General features: G+C 48.1%; 8 protein-coding genes across 8 annotated transcripts; 5 read left to right on the top strand and 3 right to left on the bottom strand.

Annotated features, from left to right (window-relative positions):
• Positions 1-91: 91 nt before the first annotated feature.
• Positions 92-619, top strand: LY89DRAFT_275613 (uncharacterized protein). Its single transcript, XM_018206408.1, has one exon. The coding sequence runs from the start codon at positions 238-240 to the stop codon at positions 511-513; it is 276 nt and encodes a 91-aa protein (XP_018064040.1). The 5' UTR covers positions 92-237; the 3' UTR covers positions 514-619.
• LY89DRAFT_275618 (uncharacterized protein) lies at positions 438-1,141 on the top strand. Its single transcript, XM_018206409.1, has one exon. It carries the CDS (start codon positions 726-728, stop codon positions 1,107-1,109), a length of 384 nt encoding a protein of 127 aa, XP_018064041.1. The 5' UTR covers positions 438-725; the 3' UTR covers positions 1,110-1,141.
• Positions 1,142-1,956: 815 nt separating this feature from the next.
• On the top strand, positions 1,957-2,790 carry LY89DRAFT_597801 (uncharacterized protein; the record flags this gene model as incomplete). Its single annotated transcript, XM_018209995.1, has 2 exons — positions 1,957-2,087; positions 2,193-2,790. 2 exons carry the CDS (start codon positions 1,957-1,959, stop codon positions 2,788-2,790), a joined length of 729 nt encoding a protein of 242 aa, XP_018064042.1.
• Positions 2,791-3,766: 976 nt separating this feature from the next.
• LY89DRAFT_787965 (uncharacterized protein) lies at positions 3,767-4,416 on the top strand (the record flags this gene model as incomplete). The annotated part of the gene is made up of 2 exons (XM_018223122.1): positions 3,767-4,164; positions 4,312-4,416. A coding segment is annotated over one exon (297 nt), but the record flags the coding sequence as incomplete, so codon positions are not given.
• A 692-nt stretch (positions 4,417-5,108) lies between these two features.
• On the bottom strand, positions 5,109-5,735 carry LY89DRAFT_761313 (uncharacterized protein; the record flags this gene model as incomplete). The annotated part of the gene is made up of 1 exon (XM_018221544.1): positions 5,109-5,735. The coding sequence occupies one exon, from the start codon at positions 5,733-5,735 to the stop codon at positions 5,109-5,111; it is 627 nt and encodes a 208-aa protein (XP_018064044.1).
• A 2,773-nt stretch (positions 5,736-8,508) lies between these two features.
• On the top strand, positions 8,509-10,812 carry LY89DRAFT_761314 (uncharacterized protein; the record flags this gene model as incomplete). Its single annotated transcript, XM_018221545.1, has 4 exons — positions 8,509-8,523; positions 8,574-8,772; positions 8,826-9,348; positions 9,402-10,812. The coding sequence occupies 4 exons, from the start codon at positions 8,509-8,511 to the stop codon at positions 10,810-10,812; spliced, it is 2,148 nt and encodes a 715-aa protein (XP_018064045.1).
• A 1,193-nt stretch (positions 10,813-12,005) lies between these two features.
• On the bottom strand, positions 12,006-13,135 carry LY89DRAFT_740767 (uncharacterized protein; the record flags this gene model as incomplete). Its single annotated transcript, XM_018220625.1, has 5 exons — positions 12,006-12,424; positions 12,476-12,508; positions 12,621-12,700; positions 12,756-12,912; positions 12,967-13,135. 5 exons carry the CDS (start codon positions 13,133-13,135, stop codon positions 12,006-12,008), a joined length of 858 nt encoding a protein of 285 aa, XP_018064046.1.
• Positions 13,136-13,750: 615 nt separating this feature from the next.
• On the bottom strand, positions 13,751-15,134 carry LY89DRAFT_275667 (putative hscarg dehydrogenase). Its single transcript, XM_018206410.1, has 2 exons — positions 14,426-15,134; positions 13,751-14,383 (listed from the first exon to the last, which is right to left on the bottom strand). Exons 1-2 carry the CDS (start codon positions 14,941-14,943, stop codon positions 13,966-13,968), a joined length of 936 nt encoding a protein of 311 aa, XP_018064047.1. The 5' UTR covers positions 14,944-15,134; the 3' UTR covers positions 13,751-13,965.
• Between the last annotated feature and the right edge of the window lie 476 nt (positions 15,135-15,610).

Raw genomic sequence — 15,610 nt, forward strand, 5'->3', positions numbered from 1 at the left:
CGTGCTGAGCAAGACAAGACAGACAGAAATTACACTAGGGCAGCAGCACACGACAAAAAAAAAACACGACCCTAAAATTGTTGGAAGGCGAAGTAAAAATCAGCCGGCCAGAATAACTTATGTATTAAGTAAGACAGAATCTTCCGGTGGACATCAGTGACGTGGCAGACGAATAGAATTCCAACAAACCTATATATAGTATGCAAGCAGTCGTTTTCAGCAGTCATCAGGACAGAAATGTTGATGACGATCGGATTTAGAAGCACGCAGCCTCACTTTTGCGTGAACTCGCTCGCTCGAGGGAGGTTTCATCAAGTGCGCCCGGGTAGGACATGGAACGCAAGGAGCAGTTCCCCGCCGGCACTTGATCCAGGAAGGTTCAGCATCTCGAGACCTGTCATAATCCTCGGGAAGGGGGTGGACGAGAGGCAGGTATATCAATTGGACTGGAGGGAAAGGGATCGTATGATTGTAAAAGCGGAGAACAGCAGCAGCAAGGACACGCAGCGGTGAGGTGGTGAGGGAGGTGCAGAAACCGCCATTCTCAGAGTGGCTTGGGGACCTGCGTACTGTAGGTTCGTCCGACGCTGGCTGACACTATTTGCAAATCGTCTGGCCGGTTTGGGGTCGCAGCGACGGATATCAGGTTTCCCAGAAAGTGACAGAAAGAAGTATTCGGGATAGTCTCTCCCCATCTAGGTCCATGTCCTCGCTGACTTTTGGGAATGAAATACTTGGGATCGGCGCCAAGCTGCTCCATCGGTCTGGGAAAGTCTATCCACAAGCGGAGACTGCTGCAGGACGATAAAACTAGTCTGGAGTGCACAGATGCTCACCGTCACCAAATTCTCCTGCTGGGAGGCATCACTCTCGCTCTCGTCCTCCCCGTCCCCGCCAACGCCGCTGAAGCCGTGATTTCGTGTGAAGAAGCGTTCGAGACACCGAACGACCACGGCCTGGAACTTCATCCGAGCACCCGGAATGAGACAAATGCAGTCGGCTTGAACAAAAGGAAACAGAGCTGCAGACCGTGCGAGCCTGGCCCGAGGATTTCGGCGGCATTCGCGGGTAAATGGAGGTCGTGGACAGTCTCTCGGGAGCAAGAGTGAAGAATGATGATGTCCAAGAAGTACTGTACTGTACAGTACCGCTGGGAGAAAGGAGGGGTCTGTTATCACGCAGCCGTTCCTGTGCCGCAACGCAATAACATCCGCCTTATATGCAGCCCCGACTGAAGAGGGCCAACGGGTTTGGGGGATCTCCCAGTCAGAGACAGTCTGTCGGGAACATGATGCGTCTTCCTTGAAGGAACATGATGCATACGAGACGAGACGAGAAGCATATGGTGGATGATCAAGGGCAGGAACTGACTTTGCCACTGGGCTGAGTTGATGACCGGCGGTAGGTGGGTGGTGGGAAAGGTTGTGGAGGTGTGGAGGGAAGGGGAAGGGGAAGGGAAGGGTCCGAGAGAAGATGTGATGGGCGACGTGATGTCTTTGAGGACATTTGGGAGGCGGCGAGGTTTGTGGTGAAGTTCAGGTGGTACAAAGCACAGTCAGTGATGATTGACTCGCTCTGACTCGACGGCACGGCGCGGTGTCTTCAAGCCCAGAACCAAAGTCAATGCAAACTTGGTCAAGCATCATATCGCATCGCATCGCATCGCATCTCTATCTAAAAATATCCCCCACGCTTCTTTCTCCACACAGAAAAAAAAGCCTCCCACCTGGACTTGTCCCCCCCCCCCCCCCCCCCAACAACCCCCAATAACCCCAAACAAAACCGAACCCCCCACCATCACCGCGCCTTGGCTCGCACAACACAATCACATCACCACCTCTACCACCAGATATCCCTTGTCTCATCCTGCTTCGAACCTGCACCTTGCTGCACCCCCGCTGCACTGCACCGCAATCGACTTATCCTATCTTTGCGCGTCAATCTATCGAATCAGCCATGGCGCAAACCAACTTCTCCCGGGAAGACGTCAGGGCCCTCGAGGCAACACGGCAGCGCCTCTCCCAACTCACGCATACCATACATTCTCTCAAAACCGATCTTCAGCAGAGCAATCCTCTTCCGCAATGGTACACACCCGGAGCTACCTCCCATCCGCTTCCATTACCCCTATCTACACACATCTGCCAATGGCATCCGGAGAGTCTGCGCGATTGCTAACAAGTCTGCGACAGGTCCTCCATTCAAACACAAAACGCCATCCTCGTAACCCATGTGGATGGTGTTACCAAACTCCTCTCCTCGCACGCTGACCTCCTCAATCGAACCGTCGTGTTTCCATCCACCAATTATCCCGGCCGCACCCAAGAAGGTCTATTGACACAACTGTTACGGAAGAAGCTGGAGCCACAAGTCGAGAATTGGGTTGAGGGGGGGCGCCAGATCGCGCAGGCTGAGGGACTCAGTGGTAAAGATAATGACGAGTTCTTGGGTTGGGCAGTGGACTGGACGGGGAAGCGCATTGCAGAGTATGCGCAGAATGAAGCTTTGGACGAATACACCATCGACGAGCAAGCTCTAGGCATCGAGAACGTCAATACAGGGCTGAAAGCCAAGTATGAGGACGACGAGAGCGAGGATAGCAACGAGGATGAAGATATGGCAGATGCTGGAGTTGCAGTCACAAGCGCTCGAAGGACGAGTCTTGGTCAGGTTGAATATGGCTTAGGAGAAGTCAAGAAGCAACCTAGTGGTACGTCGAAGAGTGTTGATGAGATTTTGAGGTTTGCGACCACAGGGGCTACTATGGATCATTTCTCCTTGCGCAGATGATGGGAATAAGATCCATGGGAGTATATCGTCGCATCCGTCTCTACCTTCGAATCGCACCGAGTTTCTAAGGAACACGATTCACGGTATCATATCGTCTTTACCTTCCACCCGAGCCGAATTTCCAAACGCCGAACTTTGCCAAGCACCCAGGAACATTTTCTTGATTCGACATGTTTTTCCCTATGAGGACATTGACCCGTTCTCATGTCAGCAGGAAGCAAACATCGATAGCCTAATAGCCTTAGGTCGAATCGCCTCACAGTCGGCCGACTTTCGGACTATCGCATTCGCGGACTCAAATCCCCAGAGTATGTTGAGCTCTCCACAGAATTGTATCTCGCAGGTCTAGCCTGGGTTTTCCGCCAGCCAAAAACTTGACTCACTATCGAAATGGTCGAATCAGATCAATCAGAGCTGGGTTTTGACGGGCCACTTGGATGTGGAGTAATCGCGGGTTGTTGGTTATTAGTGATCCACACGCACGGCGAAGCTGACATGAGGTGAGAACCGGTGGGTGCGGCTAACGGCTAGATCAAACGAGCCCCAAAAAGCAATACAAAGTACCTTTACCAAGTATTTATCTTTTGACTCCTTCTCTTTTTTGATTGCGTTGATGATATTTTTGCTTGCTGCCCGTGTGATTTCTTATATATTTGCCTAAACGGGTGACCAGTGTTTTCGTCGGAGGTACAAAATACTGCAACCCGCCCAATTGTTAGAGTTGCTCTATCTGAATACTCTCAGCATCCTGGGTTTTCTAACTCCCTATCAACGCCATGGACCCAAGACCCAGCAACACAACACGCAAGACTCTACCAGACCTCTCTTTCCCACCACGCTACACTCTATCTCAAGAACCACAGCAACTATCTCACGAACCACAACAGTCTCACCTCTCAACTCAAAAACAACCACCAGCATTCGCCTTCCCTCACTACCCAGTCCAATCACCGGCACAAAAAATACCAGAAACAAACCCTCCTCCTCCATTGGTCTCCTCACCATCACTATCACCATCACCCCTCCTCTCCCTCCCCCTAGAAATCCGCCTCCAGATCTACCACTACGTCCTCCTCTTCCACCCAATCCACCACCCTCACTTGGCTCCTCTAACCGCCCACGAAAAATCATTCAACACGACTCTCCTCCTGCAGCCCACTGGGATTTCTTTCCCATCTCCAAATTCATATCCAGCCAAGTCCCAGCTTCAGGAGTCAGAAAGCAATACAGTCCCGCCGGCAAAAATCCCAACAGGGTTGTTGGCGGCAAATAGACAGATTTATGCGGAGACTAGATTACTGCCGTTCCAGATGTCGAGGTTTAGGTTCGTGAATTGGTTTTGGAGTGGGGTTTATGCTGCGAGGCAGTTTAGTAGTACGTCAGTCACCTTCAAAAATTCTGGATCTGTTTTGTACGATAGTCGAGAGCTTCCGGAATTGCTTGATGAAGGAAAGAAAATGTTTGCTTTAACTGTTTGGAAGAGGGCATCTCTGTTAAGAGTGTATGCTGATTTGTTGATAGGAGCGTTGAGGCCGTGGCAGGGGGACGCGGTGAGGTGGGTTGGTGTTGAGGTTCTCGGGCGGGATTTGTGGGTTGGGGGTATGGAGAGGATTGGTGGGGGAATTGGTATGTTTGGATGTTTTTTTCCCCTTTTTTTCTTTGCTTTGAGATGGGAGGGGTTTGGGGGGTTTTGTGAGAGTTAGATACTGACTTGTTTATAGGCGTAGTGATGACAGAAAAAGGAAGCGGGACAGGAGAATGGGGAGATCTTTGTAAACTCTGGAAAGGTGTGAGAGGGCTGAGATTAGGGATCAAGGGAAGTGTCTTTAGGAAAGAGGGAGGAGGAGAGTGTTTATTGGATGTAAAGAGAGAGTGGATCATTGATGGACTGCTTGAGATGAAAAGTTTGAGGTGGGTGGTTGTTGAGGTTGAGGATGAGAGTGTAAAATGGGAGAGGAAGGTCGAGTTTTGCAGGGAGTTGGAGAGGATGTTTAGGGAGAGGGGAAAGCAGAGAGACGATGAGTGGGAAGGAGAGACGAGGGTTCTTCTTGCGGAGAGGAAAGGGGTGATTAATGAAAAACAAGAGGAAAAGAAGAATCTTGCTTGGGATGGGGAGGGAAGGGGTGAGGGAGTTTGGGGGTTGGATATATGAGTTTTGCTTGACTATAGGGGAGGTAGCATGCATTAGCTAGACATCGCCTCGCATATGCCGTGCTTGCTGGCAGATAAACTACGTCTAAGAAAAGAAACAGATACTAAAGATCCACCAACTTGAGATCCAATCCGCCGAACCAGCCGATCGATAACACAATCCAATCTCAGAAATTCCCACTTGCTCTGATATCCATCTGCGCTGAAAGCCAAAATCCCTGGCAAAGCTTATTAAACAATATCCTTTTCTCCTCCGTATCCGTCTCAGACTCTATCGTTGACACCATTACAGTCTCCTGCGGATGTGCCACCAAACATCTCGCATTCTTAACGTTTTGCCGCCTGACTATCTCAAGAGCTCGATATTTTGGACTCAGCCTCGAAGTTGCTTCACCGTACCTATCTCTGGCAACGACACCGTATCTTCGGACCAAGGCATTTTTCGCTGCTTCAACATTGTGTTCTTCAGCGATGAACCCATGGGCCATTTCAAGCGACATTCGTGGATCTTCCGCCTTGGCCTTGTTGCGCTCCGCTTCCGACTCCACCGATGCGATCATCACTGTCTCTTGTGGTTGTGCCACCAAATACCTTGCCCTTGCAAGGTTCAGCTGCCAGACCTTCTCGAGGGCTTTACGTTTTGGGTCCAGCATTGAGATTATATCGTCGTCGATGTTCAACCCAATTCTAGCGCCACCATACCGTGTGTCTATGGACTTGCGTAATGTTTGCATCTTGTCTTCAGCAGCGATGAGTTTCTTGGCCACTTCAATGGTCATGAGTTGTTGTTCCATCTTTGTTGATGTGATGGAGAGAAACTTAGGTAGCTGAGCGTCTCCTATTTGGATAATGTGCGTTCGGAGTATGTGTATGGTACCAAAGGCGAGAACGTAAGTTAGCTTTGATGAGTGATGTATGAGGGAAGTAACAACTTGCTTAACGAAGCTGGTTGGTTGTTGATATAGACAACAGCAGAAAATATTTTTGACATTGGTTGTGAATCATCTGAAGCTTTCATGTTACCAATGAGTGTTTTATAAGAGACATTCTTTTATTCAAGCTTGGACTACAGTCACTTGAGAAGTCTCCAGTCACGTCTACAACACAATACATTTGTCTCTACAATTAAAGATGTTCCTTCGAGTCAAGCAATATTGCCCATACAGAGTCTCAAGTCATTCATCATCCACCGAATCACCCTTAGAAGATGCCACATCTCAGATTACAGGCACTCCTAGCTTTATATCCGATCTGTTACCACGCCTACGGTCGAAGACCAACTAAGAAACCTGTTGCATTGGCATAACTTGATGATGGACGGACTACACAAGAATACCACTACCTTTGCAACCCCTTCTGGTGTCGCGGCTCTCCCAGCATGCGAGGCAGTAGCTACTACCTTGTCCAGTCCCGGCAACGGCTTGTAATTTCTCCTTAGCATCGGTGTTATAGCCAACGAAAGCAGATAGCACTGACCCCGATTTTTTGCCTTATCAGGTTTTGCTCAAACTTTAGCAGGCGATTAATCTTGCATGGTATTGAAGACTGCGCATCTACAACTTTTACAACTCTGCCCATGAGAGCGTGCTCTAAAACAGCACAAGTCATTATGCCTGGCCGGGGCACAGAGTACATGTGAGAGCTAAGATTCATGATACAAACACGTCCATAACTTCGTTCTTACTCATGCTCCATACCAGTCGTTGTGAGTACCAGGATCTTGCGAAGACATTATTCTAGTGACAGCTAGAAGGCATAACTTAGTGCATCTAGCATTTACAGCCAGAGTAGTATCTAAGTGGCAATTTCAATGTCCGCATCGGAGATGGGCGCAAGAGATATTGCTCTGACCTAAAGAAAAAGAAGGACCAGAGAGGAGTCTGTAGAAATTTGATTACATGTGAAGGGCATACACCGGGTTGTTGATACTGTAAATAGTTCTGGAAAATTCTTTGAAGGTAAAATTAACCATCTTTTGTGCTCTTTTAGGGTCTGTGGTATCGATTTGGACGGTCAGAATTAGGTATTGAGGATTGGTTGTACATTGTTTACTCTTTTCTGTGGTGTTATATCTATATTTGATATTAGTAAGAATTATTCTTGAATCTTGATGCACCTCCTTTAGTGAATGCGTAGCCGATTACTTCCCTAACGTCAACTACTGCGTGTAGAAAAGTTAGGAATCCATTGCTTGTATGGCCAAGATAATGAAACTCTTACCTCTGTGACAACATCAGTGCCTTGATTAACGAGAGTGTCATCTTGTATTCTAGACAGCGGTGTAGGAACTAAAATTTAAATGAAAGCTGGGTTTCAAAATAAGAAGGGTGAAGGCCGCGATTCCTGCGACTTGTATTGCAGACAATAACGAGCTTTCTCGAAGCTCAAACTGCCCCTCAAAGGGCTAAATCCACTGTATTATTGGCTTTGCCAACGAATCGGCAGGTTATTCGTGTTGTATTGCGAATCCCCCAATGTTGGTTCTGTAAACTCGCATATTAGCTTTACTTCTCCGACTGCATCAAATGCCACCAAGAATCTTTCCAGCATGCACTCATGTATTCGTAGCGTTAAGATCCAGAGTCGTCTGATCATCACCTTTGAAGAGTGTGCGGGGACAGAAGAGATTAGCTCGTTATTGTTTACCTCGCCTCGCTTCATGTTGTGTTGCTTTTCCCTGGACTCGAACTCGATTCTAGATTGTGGTATTGGTATTTATCTCAGAACTCGAAGTCCTTGAAAGCTCAACTAGTTAGAAAATTAGTGAACAAGGAATTTTGGAATTTTGGAATACTGGATTATGTTTAGATTGAACAGAGTTACAATAGTAGTCTTTTGTCGTAATTTCCATATACTCAGGATTAATCTCTCCTTTCGCGGGTTCTGTTTTAGTCTGTGGACGTGAGCAACTGCTGCTTTGAACAGGGCTGAGGGTGAGCATGCCGGAGCAGAGCCTAAGCAAACCTGACCATCCTGAGCACATCAACTAAGTAAAAACCTTTCTCCCCTCAACTGCATTTACCTTTCTGTCTTTATCGCTTTATTGGTTATATACCCTGACTAGTAGAGAGTTTCTTTTTATATGAGATGTATGAACAGCTAATTATCTTAGGTAGGCGGATCACAAGCAAGGCTTCGCGTTGCATATAATTAAAAAGTCTATTAACTGCTACTGAGTTTCAATTTTCGACTTGTGCACGTCATTTGCATTTGTTGAGAATCCCAAAATCCACCTGCGGTGAATTCTGGCACCGCCAGGGCGAAAAGTGGTGGGGTAGCTGCTCAAGGTGTGGGGCCTGCAATACCCATTGGCTTGTTATCTAGGCTTGTCTCTGTCAACCTGTCAAGCACTGTTTTCACTTCCAACCGGATGCACTTGCATAATCCTTCATGAGTAGCCAACCAAGTAGAAGCTCCAACCAAGTAGAAGCTGGTGAAGCGGCGTAGTAGCATTTGCAGCTGCACCCTTGGGAAAGCCACAATTCCCGCGTTTCCCACGTCGCGAATTCTGATCGATCTGTCGACAAGGCTGTGGTCCAAGCCATACTTTTCGTGGCATACTGATAAATGACTACACACACTGTTAGTTTCCTCTAATTCTTCGAGCACTTGTCAGCCATGTCCTACAATAGTCACTCCTCGGCTCCGGCTACCGCGAGTATCTCCAGGAAGCCTCTCCCTCCATCCTACGAAGCGATCGTGCAGTTCCAGTCCACAATTTAGAGTCAGAACCGAAAAATAGAGTGCAATCAACAGAGAAAAAGGATGCTGGTGCCAAATGGACAATCGGCTGGAGGACTCCCATCGTCATGGTCTCTTGTTATGTTCTTGGTATGAAGTTCGTTCCAAGCCTCATCATTAGATGCAACTTACACTCCTCCAAGCATTGCTTCTCTCGATTACACATCTGGTGATGTTCATATTTCTTGACAACAAGCCTATTATATCCTACCACCAATCCTACGTGACCACCGCATCAACTAATCTCGCCTCGAGCTTCAGGTTGACTCTTAAAGTCGCCTTAGGGGTAGCCTTTACACAGACCCTTTGGCGCCTCCTGCGAAAGTCATCTCAGACTCTTCGCAATGTTGAAGACTTATTCACCATGCGAACCAATCCATTCCTTGCCGTTCGCTGGGGTATCTTACGAAGTGCGCCGTTGTTGTCTCTTTTTGTGCTCGTACTTTGGGCTCTTGAGATTGTTACCAATTTTCCCCCGGGAGCATTGACCGTTACTTTGAAGCCATATGGAACAACTGCTTGGAGGACTGTGATGGCATTGGATACTTCCTATATTGGAAGGGTGGTCGATAACAGTAGCGACCCCCAATTGGACCCATCGATTGCTATTTTAGACGTGCTTTCAGTTACGGATGATGATAACTCTATTATTACTGGAATTGAATTGTACGTCAGTCTATGAGACCTTATGGTAATATTCTAACGCAAGACAAATATAGGGAAATTATCAACTCCAACCAGAACGTTAGCGATGACATCTGGGACCGTCGAGATTCGGTTCATCGATTGGCTTCCCGTACCATGATCTCCGGCACGATCAGCACTATTCCCTCGCCTTGCGGCTTAAATTGCACCTATTCTCTTCAGTTCTTCGGTCCATATATGATCTGTGACCCTCCGAAGAAAGAAACCGGGTGCATGGGGACTGGTTTCTCCACAGCTCCTTACTACTTCGGCATATGGTCGAATCCAATTGACGACATTACAATCCCCTATACGGAGCAAATGACTCCTGTATATCGTCGCTCTGAGCCCCTGAGCGTCGCAAGTTTCAACACCTCGGTGTACACCCCACTTGGTTGGATGGGACCCGCGGAGGATAACGTCGGAGATATCTGTTATGAGGAGCTTTCGTTACGATGCCAGCCTGGCCAAGCTGCGTACAATGTTAGTGTGACCTACCAGGACGGGGTTCAGGGATTCAAAGTTGATATAACGCCACCATCAATACGAGTTTTGACAGATCTTACGAAACCAACTAACATTAGCTGCCCCTCAGGATGTAACTGCTGTATGTTCATGCAATGTAGCTGCAGGCCGTTGTCCGATACAAATATCCAGTGGATAAGCGATGCTAACAACATGGCACTTATTGAATCCATGACCTTGGCCCTTGCCGGACAATACGACGTGCAACTAATTAATCCTGGTGGGGCAGATTTCAACTACACTCTCGACGACGGCACTGTCGTCGATCTCCAACCCATATCGACAAAAGACGAAAGCTTCGGAACCGTGTATGCACCATCCACATGCGGCAATGCTTGCGACCCAGGGACGCAAACCACTGGACCTCTAAACGGCACCATCGTTGCCAACACGGCACTCAATCAGCGAGTTAACGATTACACATCCAGCTTAGGTCCAAACATAACCATCAACCAGGATATCCTCAATGAGATGCTACAGAATATCACTCTGTCGGTCATGAACACGCTCGGCTACTGGACTACTGAAGTTAATGCAACGACCAGCACTCTCAGAAACGTGTATTCGTTTTCGAATAAGCTTAACTTAATTCTTCCGTATTACCTGAGTTTGGCTGTCTCTCTTCCACTTTTGTTAATTGGAAGCATCCTGCTACACCGCAATGGTGTCTCGGCAACTGATGGAGGATTTCTCCAAATCTTGACCACGACGTCGACGAGCAAAGCTTTGCATGGTGCCGCTTCTCAGGGGGCTCTGGGAGGGGCTGAGAATGTACCTGATCAGTTGAAAGAATTGAAGGTTCGATATGGGGAACTCATCGACGATGATTCCGAGTTAAAGGCTTTGAGGAGACGGGTTGGTTTTGGCGTTGAGCATGAAGTTGTTCCAATCCAGAAGGGAGCGAGGTATGGCGGAGTGTGAGATGCGAGGAATAGTATGAGCACTAATCAGAGTGCTGAGACTGCGGTTTATTATAAACCGGGTCATGATTAAGACCTTCAGAGGTCCTGGAACATTGACTTGTATTTCTTCCTCGCTTCGTTTCGCTCAAGCCCCTATTGTCAACTTCCATTGAAATCGAAGTACACATGCACGTTTCGATGAACAAGCTGCATTGACTGCTTGTAACTATATATTTTGCCTCTATTCCGACTTCAATTCCTTCTCTCCTTGGTGTCTACTTACTTCATTACAGGCGCACATCTGCTGCACAGTGCTCGCTTTCAAAGCTAGACACTACTTCAATACTTCAACACTTTCTCCAAGACTTACTCATCTCATTATTTCCTGTCTACGAATGCAATCACAACTCTAATGACTCGGTATCAAAACTAGCAGTAAGACGTGATTCTACAGTATGACACTAACATGTTAGACCTGGTGAAACCAATAGTCACAATCGCGGGTTATATTACTGAGTTTTCAGTGGAATATTGAGAGTTCGAATCAAATTTAAGCCAAAAAGAAATCTCGTATCTAATTGTATGAAATGTCAGTGAGTGCGGTAGAAGAAAAGTCGCATTTCCACTTTCTATAAGTATCTCCCTGCTCTCTTGACATCCTTATCAACTCCCCAGCCTGCATCTCTCAAATACATCAACTGGCCAGACGGAACACAAGACCCCACGCACTCCTAGCACCTTACACTCAACCAACCCAAGCGTAGCAAAGCCTCTGTTTGAATACGAGGCCCAATTCAAGATGTGTCAACACACGCCCTCCGCAATCGTCAACATGCCCTCAAGAAAGTGTCCACTTTGGGTTCCTTAGGAGCTCGTTTGGGCTCCTTTAGCATCGTCGTCAAAACTTGAGAAAAATGATATGAGAGAACGGAAGTTAGATCAAGTGTAATTAGCTCAAAAGCGAGAAGTCATAATACGTGACGATGTAATAGAATTTGTTTAGGATACTGATGTTTCTGAGGGTGATGCGAGAGTGATTAGCTCCTGAGCAAGAGCGGCGAACTTACTAACTACATGGCAAACAGAAAAGAGCCAAAATTGATGACAATACCTAGATACCTAGCTCTGGGGCTCACATATAACAAATAAAAATCACACCAGAGAATCCACCGCCCCCCTCCGTCATATTGAGAACCAACCTCATACATCCAACTAAAGCAACACCCCACCGGCCTCTCCACTCGCCCCCGACACAACCGAAACTTCATCCTCATCCTCATTCCTACCCCTCTGAACCCCAAAGCGAGACGCCTCACCTACATCCCGCTCCTGTGCTGGAAGCTCGGACATAAACGCAGTAGGAACATACGGATCGGGCGCCGCTTCTGGGGTCCTCTTTGCTTTCCGCCTACGCCTGTATACAAAGAGCGATATTGCCACCAAGGCGACTAAGATTAGTATGCCGAACACTATGCCTGCGATGGCTCCCGCGTGGGGACCTTTGCTGGTGGACGGGGGAGTGGATGACGAGCTTGAGGGAATGCTGGTTTCGTGTAGTGTGGTGGGCGTTGAAGATATGGGAGTTGTTGAGGAAGATGACGAAGAGGATGAAGATGTCGTTATTGATATGTCTAGAAGAAGTCAGTCAGGAATCTTATTGCAAGATTGATACGAATGCTTACCTCTTGTGGCTACCCAGTTTCCGCCGTTCCAGCCTATAGAGAGTTAACACGGTTCTTTTCTTTTTCTTCGAACGGGTAGGGCGATCTCAAAGCAAAGGAGCTCGAATAAAGGAAGGGACTCTCTACTCACTAGGCCAACACTGACAATTCGTAACTCCAACCGTGGCGCCAATACTAGCATAAACCGTCCCCGTCACGCAAAGAGTCTGTGTTCCCGTCCCCGAACTATATCTACCGTGTTAACAAGCATACCATGAGAAGAGGGGAAATTTCGTTTCACCAAGTCCATATCTGCTGTGAACTGGGCCCGACCATCAACGAGGTACTCAAACACGCCGTCGCAATGCCGCATTCTTCGTACTGATTGCTGTCGCAGCAGCGGGCGTAGTTACCGACCTGGACCCAGGCCTGGCCTGGGGGACAAAACCATGATGTATCTATCATCAACTTTTAGTGTTTGTGGGTTTGGTGTTGGAGAGAGGATAACAGACAAGCGCCAAGGGCAGGTTCGGTACTGGCACCGATGTAAGCTTGAGGTCCTGCTACGGGAGTGGTGATTGCTGCTGATGTCACGGTCACGACCGAGGGAGCTGCGGTTATAGAATTTTGAGCTAGGACCGTGGAAAGAAAAGCTAGAGATAGAGGTATTGAAGCTCGCATCCTGGATTCTTGGGGAAGGAGAGGAGTGGGGAGTAGTTGTGGGGCTACCCCGCAGATATAGTTCAGCATTTTGACAAGGCTAGAGGGCTTCGGTGTTGAGATAAGAACGAGGCTGTCAAGTGGACGAGAGATATTGGTGTGAATACCTAGGGCTGCAGAGGTGCTTCTGTTGCTTGATTCCTCATTTGCTAATTCGAAATAGTGTGCTTTTTTACATGGTAGCCGAGGCAGATTCTGAGCGCCACAATGCGGGATCATCTCAATACTTGCTGCTGCTGGCGTGTGGCTTTGCTTGTCCAACCACACAGCTGGCATTGTCTTGCAGATCTACATCGGTACTGTAGAAGTTCGATTTCTGTCTAGACTTCTAGTGATGATGACAAAAAACTTGAAATGACTAAGAAGTGTGTACTACCGGACACCATAGTGAATACTGGAACTTAAAAACATTGACGAGAGTCCTCAAAATCGTAAGTTAGATGATGAGGGACATAGGGGTACACTCGCCTATGTGAGGTTGGTGGTTAAGCGAGCTTGGCACTGCCTCCACTCCTGCAAGCCACAAGGCAGATTTTGAGGAAAAGGGCAAAGATAAATCCGCACATGAATAAGGGAGATTTTCATTGGTGCTTGAGAGCCCAGTGTCATTGGATACATGGTCTTTACGACTCGGGAAATCTTCCTTTACAATCGAACCGCAAACATCATGCAAAAGAGGCAATAGGACGTGATTTTGCAATCCTCAACTTGGACCTTCTCAATCATTCTGACTCTACTAATTCCATGAATCAAATATCTGATACCTCCTTTTGGTGTCGTTTCGCATTGGCTTACTCAAGCTTCAAGGGATGCCTCTCCAAAAACTCCTCCAAACTCGTCAACTTCTCCCCAACATTCTCCTTCGCCCACTTTACCTCCTCCTCACCCCCAGGTCCGAAATACCCAAACTCCTCACCATACTGAAACGCATCGACGAAAACATCCACCATCATCCCCGGCAACGACACCGCCAACCGCTCCCTAAACTCCTCCACAGAAATCTGCCTATAAACAACCCTCTTCCCCGTCTTCCTACTAATAATCCCCACAATCTCCTCCAAACTATACCACCTCTCCGCAGCACACACCCTCCTCCCCACAAACCTCTCCGGCTCCGCAAGCATAGCACCCACCACCCTCCCCGAGTCCCCCACCGCATCAATCAACGGCACTTTCGTCCCAGCACCATTACACCTCTCCATAACCCACCTCCCCTCCGCCCCCCCCTCCCCCTCCCCCGCCTCCTCCCACCTCGGCGCCAAAAACCCCTGCTGCGCAAAATTCTCCATAAACGACCCCGGACAGAAAAACGCGCTTTGGATCCCCTCTAATCCGCGGATATACGTCTCCGCTCTAGCTTTCGCGTCAAACGGCGTCACGGCCCTGTATTTGCCGCCCGAGATCGCGGTCACGGGCGGTAGGGTGCTGAAGATGAGGTACTTGACGCCCTGGGAGACGGCGGCGTCGGCGATGTTTTTGGCGGAGGTGAATTCGGCGCAGGGGTCTAGGGAGGCGGTGGCGGTGGTCATGGCGAAGATGGTGTGTACGCCCGAGAGGGCTGTGGTGAGGGAGGAAAGGGAGGAGGTGTCGGCTTGGACTACTTGGACTTTTTGGGAGAGGGAGAGGGCAACGGCGGCGGGAGAGGTGGGCGTGCGGGTTATGGCGCGGATGGTGTAGGTTGTGGAGAGGGTGGGGGAGGTGAGGACGTGGTTGAGGACGGAGCTGCCTTGTTGGCCGGTTGCGCCGAAGATGGCGAGGATGTTGGGCATTGTGTTTGATAGTGTGGCTTTTTGAGATTTGGGATTTGAGATGTTGGCGGAGATAGTTATTTTTCAATTAGGTATTTTTGATTTAGTTATACTTTTTCGAGGCTGACAAAATGGAACCGGAATTCCGATACAGAGCTGGGAATGCTGGACTAAAGTGAAAGGATCGTGGTTTGGATTAAGCGAGTGCGAGTGGTGCTAGCTGGATTGAACTTAAGTTTGTATACATGGTGATACTCTATATCATCCCAGAGTGATGAAAGTCGGCATGAAGTTGTCCCATAGACGCGGTGAAGGGCTATAAAACTATCCGAGATGGATGAAGCTTCACTCTCTTCAGGGCCGGGAACATGTTGTAGACAGCATTGGGAATCAGTCAACACGCGATGAAGATGCTTCTATCATACCTAGGTAATTTTGAGAAGATGGTGTTGATTAGCTCTAGTCTCGCCAACGAGAAAAAGGGGGCTAGAAGCGATGTCAATAAAAATATCTTATTCCATGAACAACAGATTCTCGTCACGCAACTTCAGAAAAAGGGCATTCAATCCAACAGTTATATGGAAATTGAAATCATCGTCATTATCAACTAGCTACTTTTTCCTCTCCCCAAGATAGCTACCAGAAGAAAAGCACCTTATGATCATTCATCCCCGCAACGCTGAATAGA

This window comes from Mollisia scopiformis (genome assembly GCF_001500285.1).
Source record: "Mollisia scopiformis unplaced genomic scaffold LY89scaffold_28, whole genome shotgun sequence".
Lineage (NCBI taxonomy): Eukaryota > Fungi > Ascomycota > Leotiomycetes > Helotiales > Mollisiaceae > Mollisia > Mollisia scopiformis.

What these genes read in the sequence shown, in the direction of transcription:
- LY89DRAFT_275613 (XM_018206408.1), top strand. Translation starts at nt 238, where the DNA reads ATGTTGATGACGATCGGATTTAGAAGCACGCAGCCTCACTTTTGCGTG.
- LY89DRAFT_275618 (XM_018206409.1), top strand. Translation starts at nt 726, where the DNA reads ATGAAATACTTGGGATCGGCGCCAAGCTGCTCCATCGGTCTGGGAAAG.
- LY89DRAFT_275667 (XM_018206410.1), bottom strand. Translation starts at nt 14,943, where the DNA reads ATGCCCAACATCCTCGCCATCTTCGGCGCAACCGGCCAACAAGGCAGC. An exon ending in CAGGGGTTTTTGGCGCCGAG is followed by an intron (nt 14,384 to 14,425) that starts GTGGGAGGAGGC and finishes GGCGGAGGGGAG; the next exon opens with GTGGGTTATGGAGAGGTGTA.